This window comes from Canis lupus, chromosome 3 (assembly GCF_003254725.2).
Source record: "Canis lupus dingo isolate Sandy chromosome 3, ASM325472v2, whole genome shotgun sequence".
Taxonomy (NCBI): domain Eukaryota; kingdom Metazoa; phylum Chordata; class Mammalia; order Carnivora; family Canidae; genus Canis; species Canis lupus.
In genome coordinates, this window is record NC_064245.1 from 71,809,031 (window position 1) to 71,836,775 (window position 27,745).

The 27,745-nt window shown below is 42.0% G+C and overlaps 1 protein-coding gene across 12 annotated transcripts in view; it reads left to right on the top strand.

Annotated features, from left to right (window-relative positions):
- APBB2 (amyloid beta precursor protein binding family B member 2) overlaps positions 1-27,745 on the top strand; it is a 375,499-nt gene that overhangs the window by 231,280 nt on the left and 116,474 nt on the right. For 9 of the 12 annotated variants that reach the window (XM_049108650.1, XM_025438364.3, XM_025438368.3 and 6 more), the window contains one exon: positions 21,248-21,456. In XM_049108650.1, the coding sequence (XP_048964607.1) occupies positions 21,248-21,456 (209 nt within the window). The remainder of the gene's footprint in view (positions 1-21,247; positions 21,457-27,745) is intronic. The other 3 variants (XM_049108653.1, XM_025438365.3, XM_025438369.3) reach the window with 1 other exon arrangement.

Sequence of the window (27,745 nt, forward strand, 5' to 3'; positions counted from 1 at the left end):
CACACACACAAACACCAGAGTGGGGATAGATGGCAGTGTTAATTGAAAGTCCAAGGCATAGAAAAAAAGGAAGAAAATTAATTCAGTTTATAACTTTCACTCAAGTTTTCATCTATTAGTGGCTCTTATTCACAAATAATTACTGGTTCTCACAGAATTTTCAAATTAATTTGTATAGTCATCTGAGATGTTCAACATTTGTATAGTGCAGAAGGGCAAAGAGATAATGGACCGCCGCCACCTCACTCCCCCATCCCATCTGCTTGGAAGCAAAGAATCAGTTCCTAAAGAGAGTACATCCTTTAGAAGGGCTGAGACAGAAGAAAGATAGGCAGCTTCTGACCTAGGAAGATTTAGGATAGTATCAGTAATTGGAAGGGTTGAATATGTTCTGGAATATCCTCCACTAATTAGAGTTAGCGTGTAGATCTTCAGCACATGTTATTACTATATGTGCAGAATCTTGAAGCTAAAGCATAATTTTATTGATTAAAAAAGCTCATCCTGCTTCTAATACTGACAGGGATGTAAAGAGATTATATTGGGTAACCTTGGGTTGAAAGATGTTTTCTTACATTCCAAAACTGGTCAGTGTATTCTTTATTTCACCTGATTGATCCTCATCCTCTCCCTTTAAACCTAAGCCCGTGTGGATATGGCCGGAAGTCCTGTTGTCATGACAACAGCTGCACGCTGGGAGGAAGGAGTCTTTCAAATGGCCAGTGACTAGGTTTTTAATCACTGATTTATACTGATAGCAAAATTAAATTGAGATGTAGAATTTGTAATTATGTGTTATTTTGGCTTGATATTTTCACTTCTATTACTGACATGTAATTTTCGAACATGTGTTGTGATACATAATTTTTATGCTAATGCAATCCTTTTCATCTATTTTCTATCTTGTTCATAATAATATCCTCAAAACACACAGAGTCCCTGCTCCAAACTTCTGATAGTATTTTGCTGCCTGTATAAGAAATTCTGAACTTCTGAATGTGGTTGTACTTAGGGGGTCTTGTGAAGAGTGGCTTCCACCTCCCATTCAGCCTCTCAGCAGAATCCATTATGGATCTTAACACGTACACAACAATCCTTGGCTCTAGGCATTAGGAGCAGAGGGAGAGGGGTGTCGCATATTGGAAACTATAATATTAGGGGAGAAATTGCCTTACATAATTTGTATCTAAAAGGAGGTAGTACAGGGAAGAACAAGTTAATTTTTAAAAATAAGTGATTAGGAAAAGTTGCATGGAGGAAGCAACCTTTGACGCTTTAGTTTGAGGGGAGTAGAAAAGGAGGAGGTTCCAGTCCAGGGAAACAACATAAGCAAAGGCCTGGGGATGCAGAACTGTGTGGGATGTTGTGAGACCAGGGAGTAGGCATTTGGCCTGGTTTGGGAAAGGAATAAGGGAATGAGGTGGCAAAGGGGAGGACACCATTGAAAAGGGGGTTAAATGCTCCTCCATGCTAAAGGAAGTCTACTTATTTTGTGCAGGAGGAGGAGCAGGGAGTGGTTGAAATGGGTGTTTTCTGGGAAATTACTAGCTGTGGTATGATTAGAGGGAGCAGTACAGTCACAGTAACTGATTATGAACCCTTTTCAGATCCAGGTGAGGCTCTTGAGAGCTTAGCATGAAGCAGTGCTGTGGAGGTTGAAAAGCAAGGCATGAATATGAGAGCCTTGAACTGTTTGGGATCCAATCCTAAAATGGGTAATTTTGTATATTGACTAACACGTATGTGGGAGCATGGATTGTGGTGTGGGGCTGCCTGCTTTGAATCTCAATTCTACCGTTACTACTTCTGGGATCATGAGTCAGTTGCTTATCCTCTCTATGTATCGTCTATAAAATGGAGTAAGATAACACCAATATTAAAGGGTTCTTATAAGAAGTAAATGAATTGATACACAAAGTGTTTACAACAGTGGCTTGCACATGGTAAGCGCCTCAGTAATACATTAACGTGGATGCTGATGTTGATGAAACCTGGAAACACTTGGTCCTTTCTAATAATTTTCTTTTGCCTTTTTTAAAGATTTATTTATTTATTTATTCATGAGAGAGACACACACACACAGAGAGGCAGAGACACAGGCAGAGGGAGAAGCAGGCTCCATGCAGGGAGCCCAACGTGGGACTTGATCCCGGGTCTTCAGGATCACGCCCTGGGCCGAAGGCGGCTCCAAACCGCTGAGCCACCCGGGCTGCCCTCTAATAGTTTTCTTAAACAATCACAAGAAAATAACCTATGTGACTCTATTCCTCCTCCCCAAACGTCTCAATTCTGTCCCACTTACTTCCGGTTAATTTGATAGATAGTTGTTGACCATCCATATGTGCCAAGCACTCTACTCAGAGCTAGGGGCAGAAAAATGGAAATTCAAAGTCTAGTCATAAAGGGGTCTAGAGACCATTAATAGGTGGCAGTTGGTCCATACAAAGAGTGTAGGAAAAATAGTCTACATGTGACAAAAGACCACATGTGACAGAGAGAGAGCAAGCAAGAGACGGGTAAGGTACTGTGAATACATAATCTCTAAGTTGTTAGTGCCATTTTGATTTTTAAAGTACCTTCCGATAGTAGGTGCTGAAGTCATATGCTGTGTATCTGGATCGATATATTATATGGGATTTTTCCAGATATCTTATTTTATATAACTTCAGAATGAAATATAGTAGAAATTTTCCTTTAGTTGAAATTCAAGGACTGGACTTGAATTCCTAAAAAGCAGCATTGATCTTAAGGAAGTTTTAAAATGAGAACAGGTGCTTCAAGGTGTTAGCAATTCCTAAACTAGAACTTTAGTGTTTATTTATTTAAGATTTTACTTATTTATTTATTGAGAGAGAGTGTGTGTGTGTGTGTGTGTGTGTGTGCATGGGCAGGGGGAGCTGCAGAGGGAGAGGGGGATGCAGACTCACTGCTAGGCAGGGAGCCCGATGTGGGCTCCATCCCAGGACCCAGAGATGGTGACCTGAGCCGAAGGCAGATACTTAACCAAGTACTGATACTTAACCACCTGGCCACCCAGGTACCCCTAGAATTTTAATGTTCAATTCTGAACCGTTTTTATATCCTTCCAGTCAGGGGGCCACATTTATGTTTTTCAGAACCTCCCAAATTGAGGTTCTAAAGTAATGTTTATAGAAAGGATCCCTCTTAAACCCCTGGCTCACTGGAAACCTCCAGACCAGTGTGTTCATCAGAAAGAATAGTGTGAGCCACATATGTGATATTAATCATTCCAATAGCCACAGTAAGTAAAAAGAAACAGGTGAAATTAATTTTAGTCATGGATTTTATTTCACCTGATATATCTAAGGTACTCTCATTTCAACATAGAACCCATATAAAAATTATTAATAAAATATTTTCTTTTCTTCATGTTGGACTAAGTTGTCCACATCCAGTGTGTGTTTCACACTGGCGGCCCATCTCTGTTCAGACGAGCTGCATTTCATGTGCTCAGTAGCCTGTGGGGCCAGTGGCTTCCCTACTGGACAGCTCAACTGTACAGCTTAGGACCTTTGAGAGCCCTGTGTCACTTCCATAGCTACCGAAACAATATCTGTCTCTTTGGTCATTTTTCACTTGTATTTTTGTTGTTTAGGAAAATGAGTAAATATGGAAAAGTGAGTTTATTTTGGATCTCAGTTGCAGACAGTTGAGTTAATCATATGCCCTAATTCGTGGTGTATTTTCATCACTGGTACTTACAGAACATCCTCTCTTGCTTTCCATGCTTCCTTTCTTACTCCCTGTTATTCCCATCTCTTCCTCCCACCCTCCACCCATAGGCAATCATCTAATGTGTTTAATGGGTGACTTTTTGCTCAAAAGCATGCTTGTGATGTGCCTTGTTGTTTTGTGTGTGTGTTCATAATTTTTAAAGGATATTTTCTTCATATGCTGTGTTTTAAAAATCTATCCCTAAGACTGTGTGTATAGCTAATGCCTGGTTCCTAACTCCTGCATTGTATTCCATGGTGTGAACTCAACACATTTTCCCTTTCTCCTCATAGAGCGATGGGCTCCTAGCCTGCCTCCGTGTCCCCAGCACCACAGTTACTCCCCCAGGAATACACGCACGTGTGCACACACACACACACCCCTTCTGATAGAACTGTGTGAGATGGTATGTGGTATTACTGGCTCATAGGGCATATATTATTTACTTGGTTTGGGAAAAAATTCTTTTTCATATTCTTATTGATGGATGTATTTTTTCTAATTTTGTTCAGTGAAAAATACAGGCTTGCAGTTATTTGTTGAATCAGATCCTTTTGAACAGTAGAGTGAATTAAGTTATGGCTTATTTTTTTTTAGGAGTAGCTAACCAATTCAGTTCTCATGCATATGTTTATGAAACAGACCCAGTACCCATGAAAGAGGTCAAGCTTTCCTAGGGCGATCAGTTTGAAATCTGGGTCAAGTACAAGTGTAATCTTTATTTGCAAGTCTTTCTGAACTATCAGCAGAGCCTTATATATTCTTTGAATGAATTTGTCATTGAAGCAGAAAGTGGGAGAAAAAAAGATTTTTACCCTGAAAGAAAAACCCCATTGAAAATTTACACAGAAAAATGTGCTTTTCCTTTTATTTCTTTTGTGTTTTTTTTTTAATATATTTATTCATGAGAGACACAGAGAGGCAGAGACACAGGCACAGGGAGAAGCAGACTCCCTGCTGAGCAAGGAGCCCAATGGGGGACTCAATCCCAGGACCCTGGGATGAGGTGCTAAATGGCTGAGCCACCCAAGCACCCCTTGTGCTTTTGCTTTTAAAAGTAATTTATACTGTTTGTTTCTCCAAAGGGAATTTCAAAAGACAAAACAAAAAAACTCCCAACCCAGCATTATCTTTCACTCAACTTTTTTCTGCTCCTGGATCCGTGGTTAGGTACTTCCTACTATAATGTTTTCTAAAAGGAGGAGTCAGTACTCTCATTTCATTCGTTCAAGCATATCTGCAACACAGAAAAACACACAAAGTTTATTTCTACAAGGAAAGAAGCACGGATAGCTATCTAGGATGAAGATCTCGACATAGACAGTTGTCACCAGTAACTCCTGCCTGTTTTGCATGAAACAAGGAAAACTTTGACACAGCATTGGATTCATCTGCTTCCAGAGAATGTTCTTCTCTACTCACTTCTGAGATCTGAGCATCATTTGTATGCTCCTAACAGCCTTTAGGTTCTAGTAATTTCTTGGAGAGGGAAAGTGGTGGAGAAAACCAAGGAGGAAGATGCTTAGAACATACCAGAATCCAAGATCAGATAGACCATCTTTTACAAATGGACACTACACAGATCAAGAAACAAGGAAATAGAGCCAACCCAGAACAAAAACTTCATATGAATCAGAATTTTCACAAGTGAGAGCTTAGAATTTGAGATGAAGAAGAAAAAATCCTATTTCTGTTGTATATAAATTTGGAATTGTTCCCAGACAACCTGCAGATGAGAACTTTTAATGCTTCAAGATCATTTTTCTAGTTGGGAAATAATTTTAGCCTGTTGGCTGGACTTTGAGGCCTTATGGGTTAACCAGCGCATTTGTGAGTGAATACAAACTAGCTAACAGTTATCCTAGTTCCTTTTTCAATGTCATACAAAGTAGAACTCAGACTCAGCAGGCAGGATGCTTAGTGGCACATGCCCCTGCTGCCTTCTCCCTCCCTCCCATCCTTCCTTCCTCCTTTTTTTCCTTCTTTCCTTCCTTCCTACCTCTCCTTTGTCCTCCTCTTTCCTGTAATTATGATTCATATAGATATTATCTACGTAGCTTCTTTATTTTTTAAGATTTTATTCATTTGAGAGAGAGAGAGAGAGAGAGCACAAGCAGAGGAGCACAGGCAGAGGGAGAAGCAGGCTCCCTACTGAGCAAGGAGCCTGATGTGGCGCTCGATCCCAGGACCCCGAGATCATGACCTGAGCCAGTCAGATGCTTAATGGACTGAGCCACCATGGCACCCCGAGATAGCTTCTTGGTTTCAGTGAATAAGATATGAAAAAAGGGAGCCACTCCCAACTATATTTACATATCTCTAGAAAACATTGCACACCTACTGTGTGTGAGACATTCTTGGGGTACCTTGGTTGATTAAAATTAAAAGAGGAACAAGCCTGACCTTTGCTTTAAGGAACTCAGATCTGCTTAATTTGTGATTAATAGCATCTCTGTGACACTTTTTCTGAACTCTTTGCTCTGCAGGGCCCACAGCTTAAACAAATAGTCCTATATCGTAATCTTTACAGGCAGGAAGCCCTTCTAAACTTTGAGCACTTGCTTATTATTTGAGATTTTTGAGAATAATTATTTTTATTCCATTTACTTGTCCTTTCCTGGAATTTTGGCTCAATTACCTAATATTGTCTTATGCTAGATTCTATTTTGAGAAGCATAAAGAAATGACACTTTCTACACGTGCATCCCTGGCAGATGGGATCCACAAATACCCCTGCCTCTTTTCTGCCAGTAGCCTCAGCATCTTTGAAAAACTCAAAGCTCTGCACATCATCACTCTTTCATTGCTGGAAAAGAAAAATGAAGCTATCACACAGGTGTGGAACAGCTAATTGGTTTTGCCATTTTGTTTTCTTCCACTGGAGAATCTTTGCTTTTCTCTCCTGACCTAGATTTGGAGGGGATTGGGGAGGAACATGGTACAGATCAAAGAAATCAAAGACTTGAATCGAACAAATGGTTTGATGTTGCTTGTGGTTGGTGCATCCTATAGATACTTCTTGAGGTTTGTAAAAAAGTAGGCCCAACACAGTTTCTGCATTTGGCTTCTTTTTCTTTTCTTTTCTTTTTTTTTTTTTTAAGATTTTACTTATTTATTCATGAGAGACATGGGGTGGGGGTGCGGGTGGCAGAGACACAGGCAGAGGGAGAAGCAGACTCCATGCAGGGAGCCCGACGTGGGACTCGATCCCAGGTCTCCAGGATCAGGCCCTGGGCCAAAGGTGGCACTAAACCTCTCAGCCACACAGGCTGCCCTGGTTTCTTTTTTTAAAGATTTATTTGTCTCTTTGAGAGAGAGAGCGAGCACATGAGCAGGGTGATAGGCAGAGGGAAAGAGAGAATCCTCAAGCAGACTTCCCATGGAGTGCGGAACCTGAGGCAGGGCTCAAATCCCAGGACCCTGAGATCATGCCTGAGCTGAAATCAAGAGTCAGATGTTTCCCAGACTCTCCAGCATTTGGTAATTTTTGACAAAAGTCAGATATGAGGTTAAGATGCTTGGCTTGGTGGGTGGTAGGAAATGAATGAGCAATAACCAATGAAATTACACTCCAACAATTTGCTGTTTCAGAAAGAGTTTGGGAGTTTGGGAGTCAGGAGCCTGGGTTTCTTAACCCTACCAATCAGATGCCTAAAGTTTTGGGATTGAATATGAGATTACAAAACTAATCTACTAGAAGCTGTTTCTTTCCTAGGTGTTAATTTAGTTTCTCGCTGTTATATAGATGAGTTAGGATCAATTTCGACTGCTAGTATTGCAAGACTCTCAAGTAACAGTGGCTTATTACAATAGAAATTTATTTCTCTTTCATATAGAAGCCTAACAGGAGCAATTCACCCACCCCAAGAACCCAAATTCCTTGGCAGTACTGCCCCTCTATCCCTGGGGTATAGCCTGCATCCCTGTGGTCCAAGGCAGCTTATCTCTTCCAGACAGCGAGAATACATGTGCCTGCCAGCTGTTCTATAGAAGGTTCTTGGAAACTGCCATACAGTTCTTGTACTTACACCCCAAGGATTAACATGTAATCTGGCTGGTCACACCTAGCTGCAAGGGAGGCTGGGAAATGTATTCTGGGAAAGGTATCCAAACAGAAGTTTTTATTGCTTTGGAAGAAGACACTGGATATTGATGGACAACTTTCGGTGTCTCCCACAGGTACCAGATTTATAAGACCCTGACACCAGGCTGCTCACAGACAAAATGAATAGTACAGAATGGTTTGCCCCTTTAACTTTATTATTTAAAAAAAAAAAAGTTTACATTTAGTTACCTCTAGTACAGCACAATTACAATTTAGAACAAAATTTACAGGGATTCCTGGGTGGCACAGCGGTTTGGCGCCTGCCTTTGGCCCAGGGCGCGATCCTAGAGACCCGGGATCGAATCCCACGTCGGCTCCCGGTGCATGGAACCTGCTTCTCCCTCTGCCTGTGTCTATGCCTGTGTCTCTGCCTCTCTCTCTCTCTGTATGACTATCATAAAAAAAAAAAAAAAAAAAAAATTTACAGAATAAAACCACCGAGATGCAATGTAAAACTTTTATTATCAGTTTGCTGCCTTTCTACTTCCAGTGCAGTTTCTGGCGTGCTAAGATTTGATGCTTAAGAAAAAGTTTCTTTTTGATAAACTACTTTTACTAGATAACTAACACTTTGTAAATTTTTGGAGCAAGAGATTAAATTTCTTCTCAACTCCCTGGCTCTATCCTCTCATTTTATTGATTGAAATATATTTATATCTTTTATGTACAAAGGTGCTTCAAATTCTCTTTTGATTTAGGTGGAAAATAAGTATCTCGAGGAGTAACAATCCTTTCACCCTGATCCTTTTAATTGTGTTTTTAAAAGATAATATCAGAAAACCATTTTTCTCTGAACTCCTCCACCTCAGCCATAGTCTAGAAATCCTATTTTACATCAAATGTTAAAATATGATCAATAACCACCATGGCAGATGGAGCAGATTAGTTCAGTTATGCTAATGTATGTTTTTCTATGGGGTCAGGGCAGAGGGAGGGAGGGAAGGAGGGAGGGAGCGACAATCTTAAGCAGGCTGCATGGCCAGCACTCTGATACAGGGTGTGATCTCACAACTCTGAGATCAGGACTTGAGCTGAAATCAGACACTTAAGTCACTGAGCCACCCTGGCGCCTCTATGCTGATATTTTTAAGGGTACTTAACCTTTAAAAATGCACTTAACAAATAGAATGATTCCCAAACAAAAATACACAGAGATTTCTTCAGTCAATAATAACCGGTTTCCAACCTCATCAGGTTAGTTCACATGGTTGAACTCTATTTCTTCATCTGTAAAATGGGAATAAGATCTCTTCTGCCTGCATTGCAGGATTTTGTGGCATCAAATGAGTCTGGATTAGTTACAGCACTTTGAAAGTCCTTTAGTGCTCTAGAAATACATGTTTTTGTTCGTGTATAAGAAACAAAATATATACATTTAACTTAAGGGAATATAGTTCTGTGTGCTCCCATAGGTCGATTTTGATTTTGGAAAAGCTGGCATCCATTGACCTTACTCTTTTAATGCAGTGATAAAAGATCAAATTGTAGTTTGTTGTAGAATACTGTGCCTAATTCCTAGTTTCTCAATAACATCTTTTGCTCTAACATTTAACATAGATGAGAAGTCAAGTCCTGGTATGTCATCATTTAGAAAAATAATGACCGTGAGGTTAGTCAAGGCAACCCTTGGAATAGCTTCCACCTTGTCATCATTGCTACTGTGTATCTGCCTGAGGAGGCGCACTGAAGATCCTGACAAAATAATGGGGAAAAGATTGGTTCTATTTAATACACTTTCAAACCTGTCTACCTTGAAAGAGTATGGTGCCAGTAGTAATTCTATATGTCTGAGTGTTTGGAAGTCAAAGAAAGATTCATGCCAGCAGTGGTATTTTTGTCTTCTCTTCTCCAAATGCTCACTGTAAAATAATAATCAAATCAGAAAGTTGGGTGGTTGGGTTGACTGAGGATATGGCAGTGGGATACATTCTCTGAATAATGTTGTGCAGTTACCCTTTACTTAATTTCCATATAGTCATGATCTTTCTAGAACACTGTAGTTAGGAGTAAGCACTAAATACCCAAACATTAAAGCAAAGGGTATTAGGTCTGATTTGCTGATCTTCTTGCCAAACATAATAATCCCATCTGTTGAGTAAGATGTATTGCTGCTATTCAGTAGGTGAGTGGTGTACTCAGACAACTGGAGAAAAACCTAATAAACCTGACTAGCAATTTTATATAAATATGTTGTGATCTTTACTTTTTAAAAATTATCCAAAAATTGGGGCACCTGGCTGGCTTAGTTGGAAGAGTATGTGACTCCTGATCTCAGGGTTGGGGGTTTGAACCCTGTGTTGGGTGTAGAGATTACTAAAAAAAGATAAACTTAAAAAAAATTAAAAATAAATAAAATTATCAAAAGAATTCCTGATTTCAAGAGAATGCCTACCTATATTCATTCTCCATTCATTATTTTATTTAGACTTCTGGATTTTGGAGATTTTTTTTTTTTAAAGATATTTGTTTATTTGAGAGAGAGAGAAAGAGAAAGAGCATGAGCAGGGGGAGGGACAGAGGTAGAAGAAGAAGAAGCAGACTCCCCACTGAGTGGGGCTCCATCCCAGGACCCTGAGATCATGACCTGAGCTGAAGGCAGACACTTAACTGACTGAGGGACCCAGGAGCCCCAGGAGATTTGTTGTTTCAATTTATGTTTTTCCCAGCTCTTGGAAAAATAAAACTGAGGTTACTTAAATGGTCTTACTTAAAGCAAAATATGAATCTCCACTCAAGTTTCAAGTTTTTATTTGTAGGTCTTTTTTGGTGGGGTTGGGGGAGCATTAAGCCTATGGTTTCTCAGAAGTATTTATAAATTATGCTACTTTGTGCTTTTTGTACATTTTAAAAGGAAATCATGTTCTTAGATTATATTTCATAGCATCTTAAGATTTTAATATCCCCTTGCATAACTTGTAGAAAAGTACATGTTCTATTGTATGTTTGGGTATTTAGAATGATAGCTTCTTTTTTTTTTAAGATTTTATTTGTTCATGAGAGACACAGAAAAAGAGGCAGAGAGATAGGCAGAGGGGAAGCAGGCTCCCTGTGGGGAACCTGACATGGGACTCGATCCCAGGACCCCGGGGTCACCCCCTGAGCCAAAGGCCGACGCTCAACACTGAGCTACCCAGGTGTTCCTAGAGTGAGACATTCTGATGATATTTAAAATAGTCTTTAGTCAGGTCATATGATTAACCTCAGTTATCTGTAGATTTGTACAGACGAGTAGATATTTACAAATACCAGGGTTAGTTGTTGTTTTTTCCAGAAAATTTGTAGCTACTTATATCTTATGCCTTTTAGTTTTTAAATTTGTCTTTGCAGAGTCCCTGATTCATATATTGTGTCTTGATTTTGGGTAACAGTCTGTGAACAGAGAAGCATAGTTTCCTTTTATCTTCCACCCACAGTTCCTACATACATACTTTCATGGGGACAGGGGGTAGAATAAAAGCAATTTCAAGGATGTCTTAATTAATAAAGCACACTTAACAAGCTCTTTGGTTCTGATTTCATTTCTGTTTCTTTAGGGGCTCAGCTACATGACGTAAAACAGCCACATGCTAATTGAAGAGGTGCCACATACTCAAACCAGTGTGTTCTCATGTGATACATTGTTTCTAAATTGATATGTGGGGGGCCAAGATTATCACCTAGTTTTCCCCACTAAAGAAAAACAGTCTTTTTAGTAGAAACCCGTTTGGTTGCTGCAAACTCGGAAATCCTAGTTTGTTTTCAATGAACCGTGGTTCATGCCATTTCAAAAAATGTTTTGTATTGCAGTATATTTTTCCCCAAAGCCACATTTGAACAAAGTGATTAATAGCTATTAACAAACATTTACTGAGTGATTACTATGTGCCCAGCTTTGTGCTAGGTGCTTTGTTCCACATCAACCCTATGGGGTAGGCGCTGTCATTGGCTTTTTTGTATAGTGAGCAGACAGGCCTTTAGAAATGAAGCCATTTGTCACAAGTCACCCGGGCCAGCCAGCCACTGGAGCCAAGATTCAAGGCTGCTGGCTGACTCCAGAGCTCCTGTCTGTGATAGTAACCTGGCCCTGAAACAATTTTAGTAGACTAAGCCCAGCAAGGACTATGTCTCCAGTGAGTTTAAATTAAGAAACTTTGTGTTGATCTTCTACCAAAATACTTGATAAAAATATACAAAGCATGTAAGGTTATAAGGCCCAAATTTAAGGACCATTTAAATAGTGAGTTCTTGGAATATTTACTTGAGAATCTTTAACAGAAAAATCCTCAGCTACAAATAGTTTCCTATTTCAAGGACACTCCAAAACTTTAATATTAGTATTTAAAAAGAAAAACAAGGGAAACAGTATTAGGAAACAAATGTTTCTAAAATTGTTAAGAATTTTATTGTCACTGTTAGAAGAATGCCACACGGGAAAGTGCAAATTGAGCACAATGTATAATTTTTCTAAGGCTGTGATAGTCATTTCAGGGTCCCAATGATGCCTTACAAATAAATATTAAGAAATAGAACTGACCCTGAAACTTTGGGACGAGCTTTCTCCCTATTACCCCTCCCCCCCATAACCTGGTAGACGTGCAGGTCAGACTTCTGAGAGCTCACATTTAGGACACTTTGGGGCTCATTCCCTAGTTTCCATAGTCCTTGTTTTCCAGTTACTTTGACTGAAGACTGTTTCAAACCATATTCTGAGTAGCCTCCGTATGCTACCTCGAACCCCCAGCAAATCTGGAATAAATTGTCTAATCCTAGAGTCCTGGCTCCATGCTGTTGTCTCCAGAATTTGGTGATGCAGCTGGAGGGAACCAAGACTCTTGCTTGTTCTATTCTGACAAGGAAGTTCTGAGTCCAGAAGAAAAAAAAAAGAGAGACTAAGTAGTAAGAGAGAGAGGAGAGAGGCACAGGAAGCAGACCACCAGGTGATCAAAAAGTCTTAAGGTTAAATTCAAATACAGGTGAGCGCCTGGGTGGCTCAGTCCGTTAAGCATCTGCCTTCGGCTCAGGTCATGATCCCGGGGTCCTGGGATTGAGCCCCACATCTCATCGGGCTCCCTGCTCAATGGGGAGTCTACTTCTCCCTCTCCCTCTGCCCCTCCCCCTGCTTGTGTTCGTGCTCTCTCTCTTTCCCTCTCTCAAATAAATAAAATCTTTTTTAAAAATTTAAGTACAGGTGACCTCCACTTTTCAAAAGTTTGTGCTATGCCACTTTGCTTTTTCAAAACACCTACGTTAGTACCTGTGTGCACTAACCAAAAGAAATTGAAGATTTTCACTTTTATTTAAAAAGTGAAAAAAAATAAAAATTAAAATTAAAATTAAAAAGGTGAAAATAGCGTTCAGCGTTTGTTTTGCAGCGAGCTGTTACAGAGGCAGTGTGCACCCCCAGCAGCAAGAGTGGCCCCACCAAGCTCCTTTCCCGGGAACTATACTCAGCAACTCAGCATCAATTTGCCATAGCTTTGAACTGTGTCCATGAGCATCTGTGCTTTATCTTGATTTATTTTGTGCATCTGTTAGCAAGATGTGTCCTGAGGTATCAGAAAAGCCTAAGAGAGGTTGTTTTTTGGGTCTAGGGACCCTCAGAATTTGTTCCCAAATAAATTGTGGTAATTACCTCTTAGCTTTATGCCATTTTGGCTTATGAAAGGTTTCATCTATTTTCAAATAGCGAGGGAAACCTGTAGTTTTAAACCTGGCTCTTTCAGGAATAATATTGTTCAAGGGATTAGCTAGGAGTGGCTGAAACTAAGACTTCGGAAGGAAGGGTTTTTTCTTCTCCAAGAAGGAAGCATTGTGTGGAAAACTCTCTTGATTTTATTTTATTTTATTTTTTAAAATTTTTTTAAGAGAGGGAGAGGTTGAAGGAGGTTATAGAGAGAATCTTAAGAATCTGTCCTGGGCGTGGAGCCTGATGTGGGGCTCAGTCTCACAACCCTGAGATCATGATCTGAGCTAAAACCAAGAGTCAAACACTTAACCAACTGAATCACCCAGGTGCCCCCCTTTTGGAAAAACACAGATCACACAAGACCTTCAAGAGTTCCTTTGCATAGAGGGTAAATCCCTAGCCCTGGTGGCCTTGAATCTTATCCTAGACCACTTAACCCTCGCTCGAGTGACTTTTTGGTTGTAATGACATGGCAAGTTCTTTCCTGCCACATGGGCTCTGTGCTGTATTCCTTCTGCCGGGGATGGTGTTCTCTTGTCTTTTCACAAGGCTGGCCCTGCTTAGTTAAGGGATACATTGCTCCTCAGAGACCTTCCCAGACCATCCTATCCAAATAGCCCACCCCATTCCCAGACAGGATTGATCGCATTACCCATCGGTTCATTACCATATGCCCAGCTTCTAGAATAGTGCTTGGCATTTAGAGAAGGCCTTCACTATACACAGTGAGTGAATAAGTGGATGGATGAATGAATGACTAAATGCATATACATTCACATTTTTTATTTTGTGGGACCAGTATTTAGATGGAGTTTGATGGGAAAGAATTACTACCTTTTCTGTTTTCCTAAATCAGTGGTCTCAAACCAGCAGCATGGACTCACCATCACCTGGGAATCTTTGGAAATGCAGATTCTTAGGCCCTACCCCAGACCTGCTGAGCCAGAAACTCTGGGGTGGTTCCCAGTGATCATTTCTAGCACGTTCTTCAAGCGACTCTGTTCTTTCTTTCTTTCTTTTCTTTCTTTCTTTCTTTCTTTCTTTCTTTCTTTCTTTCTTTCTTTCTTTTCTTTTCTTTTCTTTCTTTCTTTCTTTTCTTTCTTTATCTTATTTATTTATTCATGAGAGAGACACAGAGAGAGGCAGAGACATAGGCAGAGGGAGAAGCAGACTCCCTGCAGGGAGTCCAATGAAGGACTCAATCCCAGAACCCCAGGATGATGACCTGAGTCAAAAGCAGATGCTCAACCACTGAACCACCCAGGTGCCCCTCTCCAGGTGACTCTGATGCTTGAGAACCAATGCTTCAGTTCACTGGTGTAGGACGAGATCCATCTGATGACCCCACGTATCCCTAGCCCTAAAACAGTGCTTGGCACAGAGTAGACAGGAAATATTTGTTGGATGAATTGCTCCATCTCCTCTTTCCTTGTGGCCTCTCACCCTATGCCTTGCACAAGGAAGGCACTGGGTACACAAACGTTGACAGGAAGGGAGTGAGTGCCATCCTGAGGATCTGAGGGCAGCCTTTTGTGTTCTGTGCTGCAGACCTTGCCAAATTTAGAATCTCAGCTCATCTGTTCCTCCTTCCTGTGGCCTCTGGAGCAAGCAGAGGAAATTTCCAGCTGCTGCTAGATGCTGATTTGTTTTCATTTGACCCTTGGGTTCCAGCAAGCGAGCCCAGAGGAGAGGATAATTAGAGGTGGGCTTACCTCACATACAGCTCCACTGAGAAGGGGAGTGGGAAGCGGGTCCCCGGAAAGACGGAGCCCAAATGGAGCCAGAACCAGGCCTGTGGCCCTGGCGCCTGAGGTGGCTGGAAGGGGCGGGTCTTTGCTGCTCACAGATGGGCTCCTTGTTCCCACGCCAAGTATTGCTCTTGGCCCAGGAGGCTCTCAGTACAAGAGGGACTTTCTGGGGCTCTCAGCCTTGCTATTTTTATACTCTTGACTTCCAGGCCCTGCTTCCAGAACAAAACTACAAACAACAAAGGGCCACAGAAAGGACGTCCATTTTGAAAGGACACCTATGGCTTTCAGTCCCTACTGCTGAACCGTCCTGTCACCCTGGGACAGTGCCTTCAAGGAGATGCAGTGATGACAGATCGGAAAGCGTATTAGGTGCTAGATCCTGTAGGGAGGGAAAGAGGGACAAGGGGTCTTGGTCTTTGCAACATGCCCGAGGCTTCTGATGGAGAGGGGCTGCAGCTATGTGGGCCAATCGTTCCCCAGATTACTGAAAGCAGAATAGGGAGGGCCCTATGTAAGGCCTACACTGCAAGTATCCTCCTGTGGACTTACCCAGGCACAGAGGTGGTTCAGGACTCAGGGCTCTTGCTTAGTAGCTGTTTGACCTTGGTCAGGCCAGCAGGCTGGTCTCAAAGCCCCAGACTTACAGCCATTGTGTTCTTTCATTTTTATCACTATGTATTTACTTTCCCAATTCCCCCAAGCTGTCCATACTGATTTTTCTCAGCTGTCTGAAACAGTAGCATCCATTTATCCATGGGGACATAGTCTCTCCCCTTGGCTTCAAACCAAATAGCTGTCTTCCCTAAGCCTCAGAAAGGGGTTAACTTTACTGTGTTCTTCATAGGGTAGCTGTGGACACCCCCCAACCCCCACCTTCTAGCTGGCATTGATGTGAGCATTAAACGTGGTAATGTTTGTGAAGATGTGCTTTACTTTATGAGTAGGGAACTTTTTTTTTTTTTTTTGGTAATGAAAGCCCTAGACCCACAGTGGAAGAAAATATTCAGGAATCATATAAAAACAAGGCAACTTTATTTGGGGTTGGTTTGTGTTTGAGAGAAACCTAGGACAAATTTAGCCCATCTGATATATACACACACATACGCACATATATATATACACATACACATGTAAAAAATATAAAGATTTTTAGAGATTATATATAATATTATATAAAGATTTATACATATACATATAAATATTTTATTCATTTATTTGAGAGAGAGAGAGAATATGAGTTGGAGGGAGGAGGAAAAGGAAGGGGAGAAGCAGCCTCCCTCCTGAGCAGGTAGCCAAACATAGGGCTCCATCCCAGGACCCTGAGATCATGACCTGAGCCAAAGGCAGCTGCTAACCAACTGAGCCACCCAGGCACCCCATAAATCTAATTTTTAAAAAATATTTTATTTATCTATTCTTTAGAGACACAGAGAGAGAGGCAGAGACATAAGCAGAGGGAGAAGCAGGCTCCTCACAGGGAACCCAGTGCGGAACTAGATCCCCGGACCCACGCTCTGAGCTGAAGGTGGATGCTCAACTGCTGATGCCACCCAGGCATCCCACACAAATCTGCTTTAAAGGAGACAACAGAGGATGTGAATCTGTTTTTTTTTAATTATGAAATATTTATTTTTTTACTTACACATTAATTGAGAGACAAACATTTGAAGAAAGAGAAAGTATTGGTGAAGCAGAACCACTGCCAGACAGGGAAGCAGCACCGCAAGGCATGGTGGGTGGAATCTGGTCTTGTCTGACCCTCTCAGGTCCTCAAATCCCAGCCCTGCTAAGGGAGTCTGGTGGACCTTCCTCTCCAGAAGAAGAGTCACCATAAGATTATCTTCTTTTATCTTTATTCTTTGAACCATGATGATTACATAATCCCATAAATTCTGTAGTCAGTATTTTCCTTTGGGCATATGAAAATACTTCTTATGGTGGGTTTAGTGAATTTAATATATTATCATGTTGTTGGCTTCAGATACCTATGATATATAATGATAATAGCAATAACAGTGAACATTTTTTTTTAAATACTGATTTATTAGAGAGAGAGCAAGAGCTAGCAGGGGGAGGGGCAGAGAGGAAGAGAGAGATCTCAAGCAGACTCCCCACTGAGCACAGAGCTCAATTTAAGGCTTGATCCCACAACCCTGAGATTATGACCTGAGCCAAAATCAAAAGTTAGATGCTCAACTGACTAAGCCACCCAGGCGCCCTTAACAGTGAACGTTTATGTGGCAAATATGCCTATTATATGTCAACCTTTGTTCTGAGTGTTTTACATACTCCCCAGTGATGTAGAGTAGATACTGTTTTAATCCCCATTTTACAGATAAACATCCAAAGCCCAAAGGTATTGAATAACTTGTTGGAAATCATTCAGACAATGAGTGGCTGAGCCAAAATACAAAGGCCCGCTACAGAGTTCACACTTGGTTGCCATGCCAGACTGTATAATGCCATATTTAGAGTCTTTGCTGACTCCCCTCATTTATAGTTTTACTGGAGTATTTAAAACTACTCATTAGGCTTTCTATAGATTTCTCCATTTTAACTCTCCTGTAAGTCTTTCCTTAAGTAACCCAGCCAACAATTGGCCTGAGTTCCAATCCTGAGGTTGGGTAACTGGGGTGAAATCTTGTGGTTTGCCGCCTTCTGTCCAGTGCTGAATGGATTTTTTTTTTAAGATTTTATTTATTTATTCATGAGAGACACAGAGAGAGAGGCAGAGACATAGGCAGAATGAGAAGCAGGCTCAGAGCCCGATGTGCTCAATCCCAGGACCCTGGGGGTCACGACCTGAGCCAAAGGCTCAATCACTGAGATGCCCAGATACTGCTGAATGGATCTTTGACTCACCCAAAAAGAAGAGAATTCTCCAGGGCAGAGGTCTTTTAGTATATTCCCACTGAAAAATGAGAATACCATGACTTGAGAACTTTAGGCAGATCTATCCAGAAGAGGTGCATGACAGACAACTGAGTTTGAGAAAACTGCTGAGGATCAGAAGGGCCATGAAACTATCAGACATCATTTCATTTCTGCAACATCAGCTCCTTTGACTTCAGCAAAACTTCACTAAGTGATTTTCTGAGAATCAAAAGAGGTTGGAACTTTCTCCTCTAATCAGCTGGTGTTTATAGATTCTTCCTCTATCGACGGAGTCTGCATGCCCTTCTTCATGCCATATGCACTTTGGTACTCATTTGAGAGCAACCATTTAAGCTGCTTTGGAGTATTTTGAATAATCATTTGACAGAAGCAGCTTCTTGAGATTTAGGTGCCTGGGCCCCACTGCATTTTTGCTTTACCTGTGGTTTCAAATTTTCTTTTAAACAATAACAACAACTTGATCTTTGTTTTCAGGGAAGATCATACATACAATACCAGTATTGGAGACGTAAAAATGGTGCTGCTGTGGTTAGAAGGGTCTAGAAGGGCCTGAAATTCCACCTGCCTGCACCACTCTTTTCCTCCCAAATTCATAACAGTTGAAAACCACTGACCTGTTGAATAAGGTTCAAAGTACTTGTTTAAGTGCGTACATATTTTTATGTAGGAAAACAAGGCAAGTTGGAGCTATTTAGATTAACAAAATGAACTGTAATGGGACTGAAGGCATATTTCCTACTATTCCCTTTGGAACCTTTCAATAAAGAAAGAACCCAAATCTCAACTCAAAGTCTCTTGGCCACCAGCCCAGGACTCTTTCCAGTTTGTCATATTATGTTTCCTTTCATCCATAAGAACGTTCACGTGCGCCATCGAAGGGAAGTAGACATTGCTATTTCTGGGGGTTGTAAAATTGTTCTGTTTTGTGAAACTGCATGGAACTGATTTCTTCAGAATTCTTCTTTTGCTAAGTTCTAGTTCCATCATTCAAAGACTTCATTCATTCATTCATTTCTCCCTCCTTCTCTATTTATTCTTTCCTCCCATCCATCCATCCATCCATCCATCCATTAATCCACCATCCATCCAACTCATTGTTATTGAACACTTGCCATGCTAGATGTTTAGAATATGATGATATACAAGACAGGGCTGCCATCACAGGGCTTACTTACATCCCTTGAAATCCAGTGTGGGATGATGCAGAAGCGATTCTATAAATGTTTCTGGAGCTATTAGTAATATTGTAGGTGTGCTGTCCTCACTTCCTCCATCATAATCATATCACCAACATCAGTTTTTAGAAGTGGAATAAATCCCTTCTTAATTTTTATTCCAACAAAATCTCAGCAGAGATCTTGGTTTCTGTCCTTAGTCCGATATGATTCCATATTCTGATAGTGGTAATCTACATTCATGCTCACGTCCCAGCTGTGGAGACAACTAGGATAAATGTATAAAACTCAGGCCCTCAGACCTCAAAAACCTCAGAAATGGTAACTAGCAGCCTCTTTAGGTCCTTTCAAGTCACAAACCATGGTTCTATAAACCGCTAAAATGGGACAAGGAAATAACCCTTGGTAGGATTTTCTCCATCTTAATCCAGACACCCATGTATTTTATTTTTCCTGTCCCAGTTGAGATGCAAAAAACAAAACAACCCTTCCACCCCCTAAAAAGGAGACAGGACAAAGGACTGTATACATGTTTGTTTCGAGTTGTTTCTGAAAATTTGGGGTAAGTTGAAATTATTTAATCACGGTTAATTTCCTGTAGGGGGAAAGGGGAAATTTCCATCATAATTTGAAACAAGTGGCAGTTTGCCTCTGGCAGATTTAAATGAGAAAAGTGAATGCTGGGATGCCAAACACGCGCATGAATGCACATCTGTGCCCATCGTCTTAATCAGCCTCTTTGTTTGGTTCCTTTTTTCCTTGTTGCCGCTGTAAGAGCGACAGTGGCAGTGATGCCTGCCCACGTGATGCAGTGACATTTGCACAGAGCAAGACCCATGTGCTTCTCTTTTGGATTGCTGTGAAGCACCCCCGCCTCCTGTGAATGGCCCCATGGGAGAGGGCCTGAGGCTTAGAAGAAAAGTGATCCCCAGATCGAAACACAAGTTTCTTAAGTTTTACTACCTACGCACCTTGATACAGCTGCCTGTGACTCCCCCACTGTGCTGCTGTACTTCTCTCTCCTCTGTTCTCTTGCACTTCACCTCATCTCATATTCAATTTCAAGAAGGCCAAAATGAGATTCTGCAAAGCAAGTAAGTTTCCAGTAAACTGATAAAATATTGATACAGGCCAGGGATTGCTAAAATTGCCCAGGACGTGTATTTTGTTCCCCTCCGCCCCCAGCACAGTATTTAAAACATTATTATATTTTTAATTGAATACTTTCGGACATTGCGCTTGCTTTCTAGTCTGCCGTAGTCCCCACCGTTCCCTATTGTATCCCACACCCACCCTCCTTCATGTACTAGGTTACTAGCCGGCTTTTAGCATCAGTCTTGAATTCCAAAGGCTTTTCTAGCCTGCCTTCCTTAGGAATCTTCTGTGTACAATTTAGAATTCTAGAGTATTATAAAAGGCATTGCTACTCTGTAGATGTTTACAATCAAAGGGGAGGAGTTGTGAAAGCAAAAGGAAGATACAAAGACAGTATTCACTTACAGAAAGCATTTAAAGAAAATGAGAGTTACACTCATTGCTGAGAATGGTATAAGATGCCAACCAGTAAGGCTTACTGATTTGTAAAGGAGTCAGTAGATTTTGTGTGTAACCTTGCAAATTTTGCATGGGGCATTGATTTTTGGCTAATGAAGCTTTAGCTTGTTCCAAAGGGTTCTTGAAGCAGTAAGATGACTTGACCATGGTCCATTATATCTGTATCCTCAATTGTCAGTCTTCTTTTCAGTCCTCTCACTTCTTTCCATATTGTCCCCTTTACCATACTTTGTGTCCACAGGAAGGCTCTAGTTCTCATTAGTACTATGGGCATATCTGCCTCTGAGGTTCTCCGAACTATTAGTGCTGAAATTGGAACACTGTGATTGTTTCCTCTTTTAAGAAAATCTTGTTTTCCATTTCCCAGCAGATATATGGAGTGATCACTCCTTTCAGACGGATCCAGATTTGCCACCTGGCTGGAAGAGAATCAACGACATTGCGGGGACCTATTATTGGCACATACCGACAGGGACGACTCAGTGGGAACGCCCCGTCTCCATCCCAGCAGATCTTCACGGTTCTAGGAAAGGGTCCCTTAGTTCTGTAACGTCATCTCCCACCCCAGAGCACGAGGTAAAATGGAGTATCTTTTTAACAGCTTAGTAGAGTGGATGTTGCTTGTCATTTCTCTTTAGACTTGTTGCTTCTGCCCCAACAGGTCAGCAAGGTAAGTTTTTTGATTATCATGCATGCTGCATCGGAAACCTCAGAAATGCTTTCCTCTTAGTGTAAATAGTGTTAAAACCATCGTTCAGGGATGTTCTCATTTTTTCGTGGCTTTTGGTCTCTTGAAACAGCATTCTAGGTGCAGAAAGTAAGAGAGGCTGATTAATGAGAAGTGGTTAAGATTCCCTGGGGCTCATGGAACCAATACTTAACTCTGCAGGTGCCTTCGCATGGTGCTGCTCCATAAAATATTTACACATGGAAAAACATCTCTTGGCCAGACGTGTGATAATTACTGCATATCGTATTAGCCTTGGGTCCATTTGATTGCATGGAGGGGATGGCTGCAGGAATAACCCTTGAGAGCCCTTAAGTGCATAATTTCTTTTTTTTTTTTTTAAAGGATCTGTTTATTTAGCAGAAGTGACATTATTTTAGACCTAAATAGCAGCATAAATTTCTGCTATCCCTGAGGAGGAAATGCGATGTTTAAACAAAGAATTGAGGCATGAAAAAAAATTACACTGTGGTATTTATTTATACAGAGATTCTTACAGCAAACCTTTGCGAATCCTGATAACAAAATACTCAAGAAAATGGCAGTTGGAAAAGGTCACAGTTAAGTGTTGGCTTTTTCCAGAAAAGTAGTTGGATCACTCACACACAGGCACGGCTGCCTGTCTGACCACAGTCTTTTGTTCTTTCAAGGACTCGTTTTTCTTTTACTTTGAGGACTTGGAGGGAATCTGAACTGCGTCTCTCACCTGCAGAGCTCCTCTGTGTATTTGCAACCATTATCACCCTTCCTGTCTTTGAAAGTATCTTGTTTCTTACATCTGTGGATATTTACTTGCTCTTCCCTGGGAGGCAGTAAGACCTACATTCCAGATACATTCCTCCTATTACATATTACAGGGCTTCAGCATCTCACCTACCCAGCTGGGGCCTTGGATTCTCCGTCTTTCAGGTGATGGGTTGGGGTGAGCTGTTCCCTCAGACAGGAGCCTTGGTTTGTTGGCCCTTGAGCCTCCTGGTCCAGCACATGCTTTAGTACTGCTGAACCACGGAGAATTTTGTTGCTTATCACTGGGCAACTCTGATAACTTTTTATTGAAGTATAAGGTTCCTATTCACGGAACACATTCCATTCACTTACTCATCTTGTGAGGTGTGCTGGGAACTAAAGATGAACGTCAAGGAGCTTAGCATGAGGTAGAGCCCTCCTCCCATCCCAGCTGATTGCATCTTGGCATTTCTCCCTGGACCACCGAGTGGCCCCCTCAGAAGCTGAGCCAGCCAGGACACAGCCTCTACTCTCCACTAGGAGCAGATACCCTCTCCCTTTCTTACCTATACGCCTTTTCTCTTGACGTTGTTAGACTCTCTTTTTCCATTCCAGAGGTTCATTCCCCGCTCACAATCCTTTAACCATCTGCACCACATCAGAGTGCCTAATGATGAGGGAATGCTACGATGGGAAGGGTCAGCTGACACCAGTGTCTGTACATGACAGACAGGGCAGCTGAGGTGCAGGGAGGTGGGTGATCAGTGGCACCACAGGCTCCAGAACTCAGAGATCCTGAGTGCTCCTGAATCCTAGGCCAGGGCTTTTCTCACTCTGCTCATCTGGCTCTGAGATTCCAGCCTAATGTGCTTTCTCATTTTCCCAGAAGTTAGATTAAACTCACTTTGAGACGATAGTTTTGTCCAGTGAACCTCTTGTCCTCTGTATGTAGAAGAAATTAAATTCTCCTGAAAGCCTGCCTCCTGAGGCCAAGGTGTGGGTGTGGTAAAGTCCAAGGAGGGCAGCCCAAAGTTTATTGGTTGCAGATTTTTATTTCTCCAATGGATATGGCAGGTGTTTGTTTCCACGTTTTCTGCAGAAAATCTTGGGAAGAATGCATGCCAGGTAGGAGGCTGCCCTGGGGAAGAGGGTCAGGGAGCAGAGTCCACCTCTACTCCCCCAGCCTCCTGCTAAAGTCCATGCGGGCCTATTCTTCCTTTTCTCCGCACCCGCTTCCCACTCCCATCCTGGTTACCTCTCAGGGCCCCTTCCCAGGCTCAGATTATGTCCCATGGCCCTCGCCTCCTGCTTCCTCTCCTAGAATTCAGTGTTTCCCTAATGATCCACAGTCCTCAGGGTCCCTGCCTCTATTCATGATTTATTTTGGCTTTCAGCGTATTTTCATAAAGGTCATTACATTTGTTCCCTTCAAGACTGAGAAGACACCTAATCTGGTCCTTGCATAAGAGAAGAGTTAACAGAAGCTCAGTGGGTTCAGTAAGCATGCAGCTGGTGTAGGATGGGCATGTGTCCAGTTCTCAGACTCTGGATCCTCTGCTCTGCCCCCAGTACTATGTGAATCTCTACCTTGATGTCGGTCTCATTCCTTACTTCTGCTGTTAACCATGCCATCGTGTTGACCCTTAACCCTCCAGGGAACTTTGTTAACAGATACGCCATTTTAAGTTTCAGAGAGAGCACCACTCGTATCCAGCACTTTAATAAGACCAGTGGAATAGATGTTCTTCAGCTCAGCCTTTTGATTGTTCACTTCATACACATTATCCCCCTGTCCATAAGGCCATTATGTCAATGAACCAAGCACATTTAAAGGCAGTAAATTAAAATCATAGAAGCAAATGTATGAACCGGTAGAGAGAAGAGGAGGGGGAGCTGGGGAGAGACCCAGACTCCCATATACCCAGAATATGCAGACGCTGACATGGATATTAAACCAGAAGCACCGAGGGTAATGGAGCATTTATGGTGCCAAGGTCATGCCTTCTCTCATTACTCCTAATAAAACCTTATGTGTCTGGTACTGTCATTGTCATTCCCTTTTTACATTTGACAATTCTGAGACGTGAAGCTTGCCCGAGGTCACATGCTTATTAGTGGTGGAGCCAAGCTTGAATGAAGGTCTGCTGACCCCCACCCTACTGCAGGCCTCACAGTACTGCCTATCAGGGGGCTTGGTGGGTCTCACATCTCTGCATCAGGCTGGATCATATGCAGAGCCTTCTAGAAAATGACTTCTCTTGATAACAGTGTCTCAGGTGCTAATGACAGCGGAAGAGAAATGATTATTTCTCTGACACCATTTCTTTGATCCCTAAATAGAATCTATTTCAACTAATTTGGAACCAGGAGAGAAAGCAAAATGTTAAGGACGAGAAGAAACTTAGAAATGCATATTTTATTCAGCTTTTCCCTGAGCTCATTTAGGGGGGGAAAAGAAAATCAAGTAAGTGCCAAATCTGTTGACTCTGCTTCACAAAAGTTTAGGACTGAAAGCTTCCTTACAGTTTGAAAATTTTACATTTCACATTCCAGAGATCACTGGGGAAGTGCTAAGCGCAGTGGATAATGTTTCCTCTGTGTATGCCAGCAATATTTTCTAAAGTTTATAAACGGGCCAGGAAGCATTTGCTATTGAAATTTGGCCCAGAATGATCTCTGCCTCGCCCCTTCCCCCACCAATCCATTGATTTGTTCCAAATCACTTGGATGTCAAATTCTTTTTTTTTCTTTTTTTTTTTTTAATTTTTATTTATTTATGATAGTCACGTAGAGAGAGAGAGAGAGAGAGGCAGAGACATAAGCAGAGGGAGAAGCAGGCTCCATGCACCGGGAGCCTGACATGGGATTCGATCCCGGGTCTCCAGGATCGCGCCCTGGGCCAAAGGCAGGCACCAAACCGCTGCGCCACCCAGGGATCCCTGGATGTCAAATTCTAGAGAGAAGAGGGCGCCTCACAGAATATTCTATGAATCACTGTTGGCCTATAGGCAACTCTTGCCTTATAATGTGTCCTACTGAAGGTATCTCCTGGCTCCTTAAGGAGAGGAGTGTGGAGGAGAAAGTAGGTCTGCAGCAGGGGAGGTGGAATTGTTTCTCAGAACGTTGATCATAATTTTCTTGATCATAATTTGCTCTGTTCTTGCTGCATTACTCCTGGGTTCTGTCAGGGGCCTGAGCCACTAACTCCCTAGGAGGGGAAAATCTATGTATTACATTAGAACCTGTGGAATTCCATATATACTTAGAAATAAAATGACAACACAGAAGAGCTATTCTTTCATCTTTTTTTTTTTTAAGATTTTATTTATTTATTCATGAGAGACACAGAGAGAGAGACAGAGACACAGGCAGAGGGAGAAGCAGGCTCCATGCAGGGAGCCCAACATGGGACTCGATCCTGGGACTCCAGGATCACGCCCTATAGGCTGAAGACAGGCGCTAAACCGCTGAGCCACCCAGGGATCCCCTTCTTTCATCTTTTTACTGAACTTCTTGACCCAATCAAGTAATCATGAGCAGCGAGAACTTTCAAGAAGGGCCTAGTGAATGGTATGGTTGTATTTCTTAGCCTGTGGGCCAAGGACGGCAGCCAAGGTGACTGCTGACCCTTATAGAATATCTTGATTCCTTGGTCCTACCCAAGGCCACTGAGCTAGACTCTCCAGGGGTGGGACCTGGCAATCTGCCTTTATCATATGCTTTCCAGGTGATTCTGTGCTGAGTAAGTACAAGAGCGGGCGGGCCTTCTAATGAATCTAGTCTCCCTGCCTTTGTTTAGGTCACTTCCTTTTTGGACTCTTCCTAGCTTCCCCTGGGACTTACTGCTCCCATCCCTCCCCTTTGAAAGGCCCTTACTCCAGAGTGTCCTTTTTTTTTTTTTAAGATTGTATTTATTTATTCATGAGAGACACAGAAAGAGAGGCAGAGACATAGAGGGAGAAGCAGGTTCCATGCAGGGAGCCCGATGTGGGACTCGATCCCTGGACCCAGGATCAAGCCCTGAGCTGAAGGCAGATGCTCAACTGCTGAGCCACCCAGGCATCCCTTCTAGTAGTATTACTTGGAGCATATTAGTCTCCCTCCTTGGCAGCGGGGGAGAGTCAGGACCTGTCCCCTCATCTTACATCCCCAGCACCTGTCACAGTGTCTGGTTCATGGTGAAGTTCATGAAATGTTTGCTGAGTGAAGGAATAAGCCAGTTTCATAGCTGAGTGAGTTCTTGGTTGACTTGCTGTAGCAGCAACACAGGCACTAGAGCCCTGGGCCTCCTGACCTTCCCCTGGCTCACAAAGATGAATTTAATTGCACAGCTATTTGTTGGTCTGTTTACTAGTTTGATTCCTCTTCTTTTTTCTTTTTCTTTTTCTTTCTCCTTCCTTCCTTCTTCTTCTCTGGGTTATGTTTGCATTATAAACCATAACTCTCTTCTTCTGACAAGTGTTGCATCCAACAAAACACAGAAAGCATTTTACAAAGAAGTTAAAAATGTGCACACATCTAGGGATTCAATGCTCATTAATATCACCTGGCCTGTCCCTTAGAGTGCCAAGATATCGAGTGCTCTGCCATTTATCATCAAGGCCACACGTACCAAGGTTCAAGTCCTGACAGAAGAGGATTAAGAAGCATAATTCATAACACTTTGTAGGCCATAGGTCCCCCAATTTTTTATTCTTACAAATGGCTTTATTTTTTTTCTTTCCACTGTGGAAGGAGAGAGCATAAGATATGGGAACTGCCATTTCTTGGGCACCTTCGGACAGCAGTCCTTAAGATAAAGGATAATGCTCTTGATCTGTTTGTCCACACTCTGATGGTGAGGTCTTCTCAGCCCTGTTTCGTAGACAAGGAACTGAGGTCACAGAGCAGATGAGAGCAGAGGCAAGATTTCAACCTGGGCTTTTGCAGCAGACCTTCTGAAGGGCACATGAAGGTGATGATTGTAGCTTTCATCAGAGTCGCTAGGGAATATTCTTTTGCTTTCCTCTTTGCCTGGTTCTCAGCAGGTTCACCTTCCAGGCTTGCTCTCCAGGTTACATTTTGATATCACTTCTTAGAAACTTCCCCATCCCTTCAGACCCCATCCTCAATAACATGCTGTTGACACTGTCAATTCCAGTGTTAGCTTTTTTCCAGCAGGATGATGTATCATTTTTGTATGATTTGTAGCATTACTTTCTAAGATCCCAGAAGAGATATGAGGAAGAAGAAAACCCTCAGTAGTCAAGGTTAGACGATTAGATGCCCCTTAGTGGGAACCCTCACATGGATTCTGCTGTGTGATCATGAGGGGCACTATGCTGAAAGGTCATGAAGGGTCATAATAAGCACCATGTTCTAGGGGTGGGTCAGTCCCCAGGGATACTACCGGCACTGAGGAGCTAAGGCTCC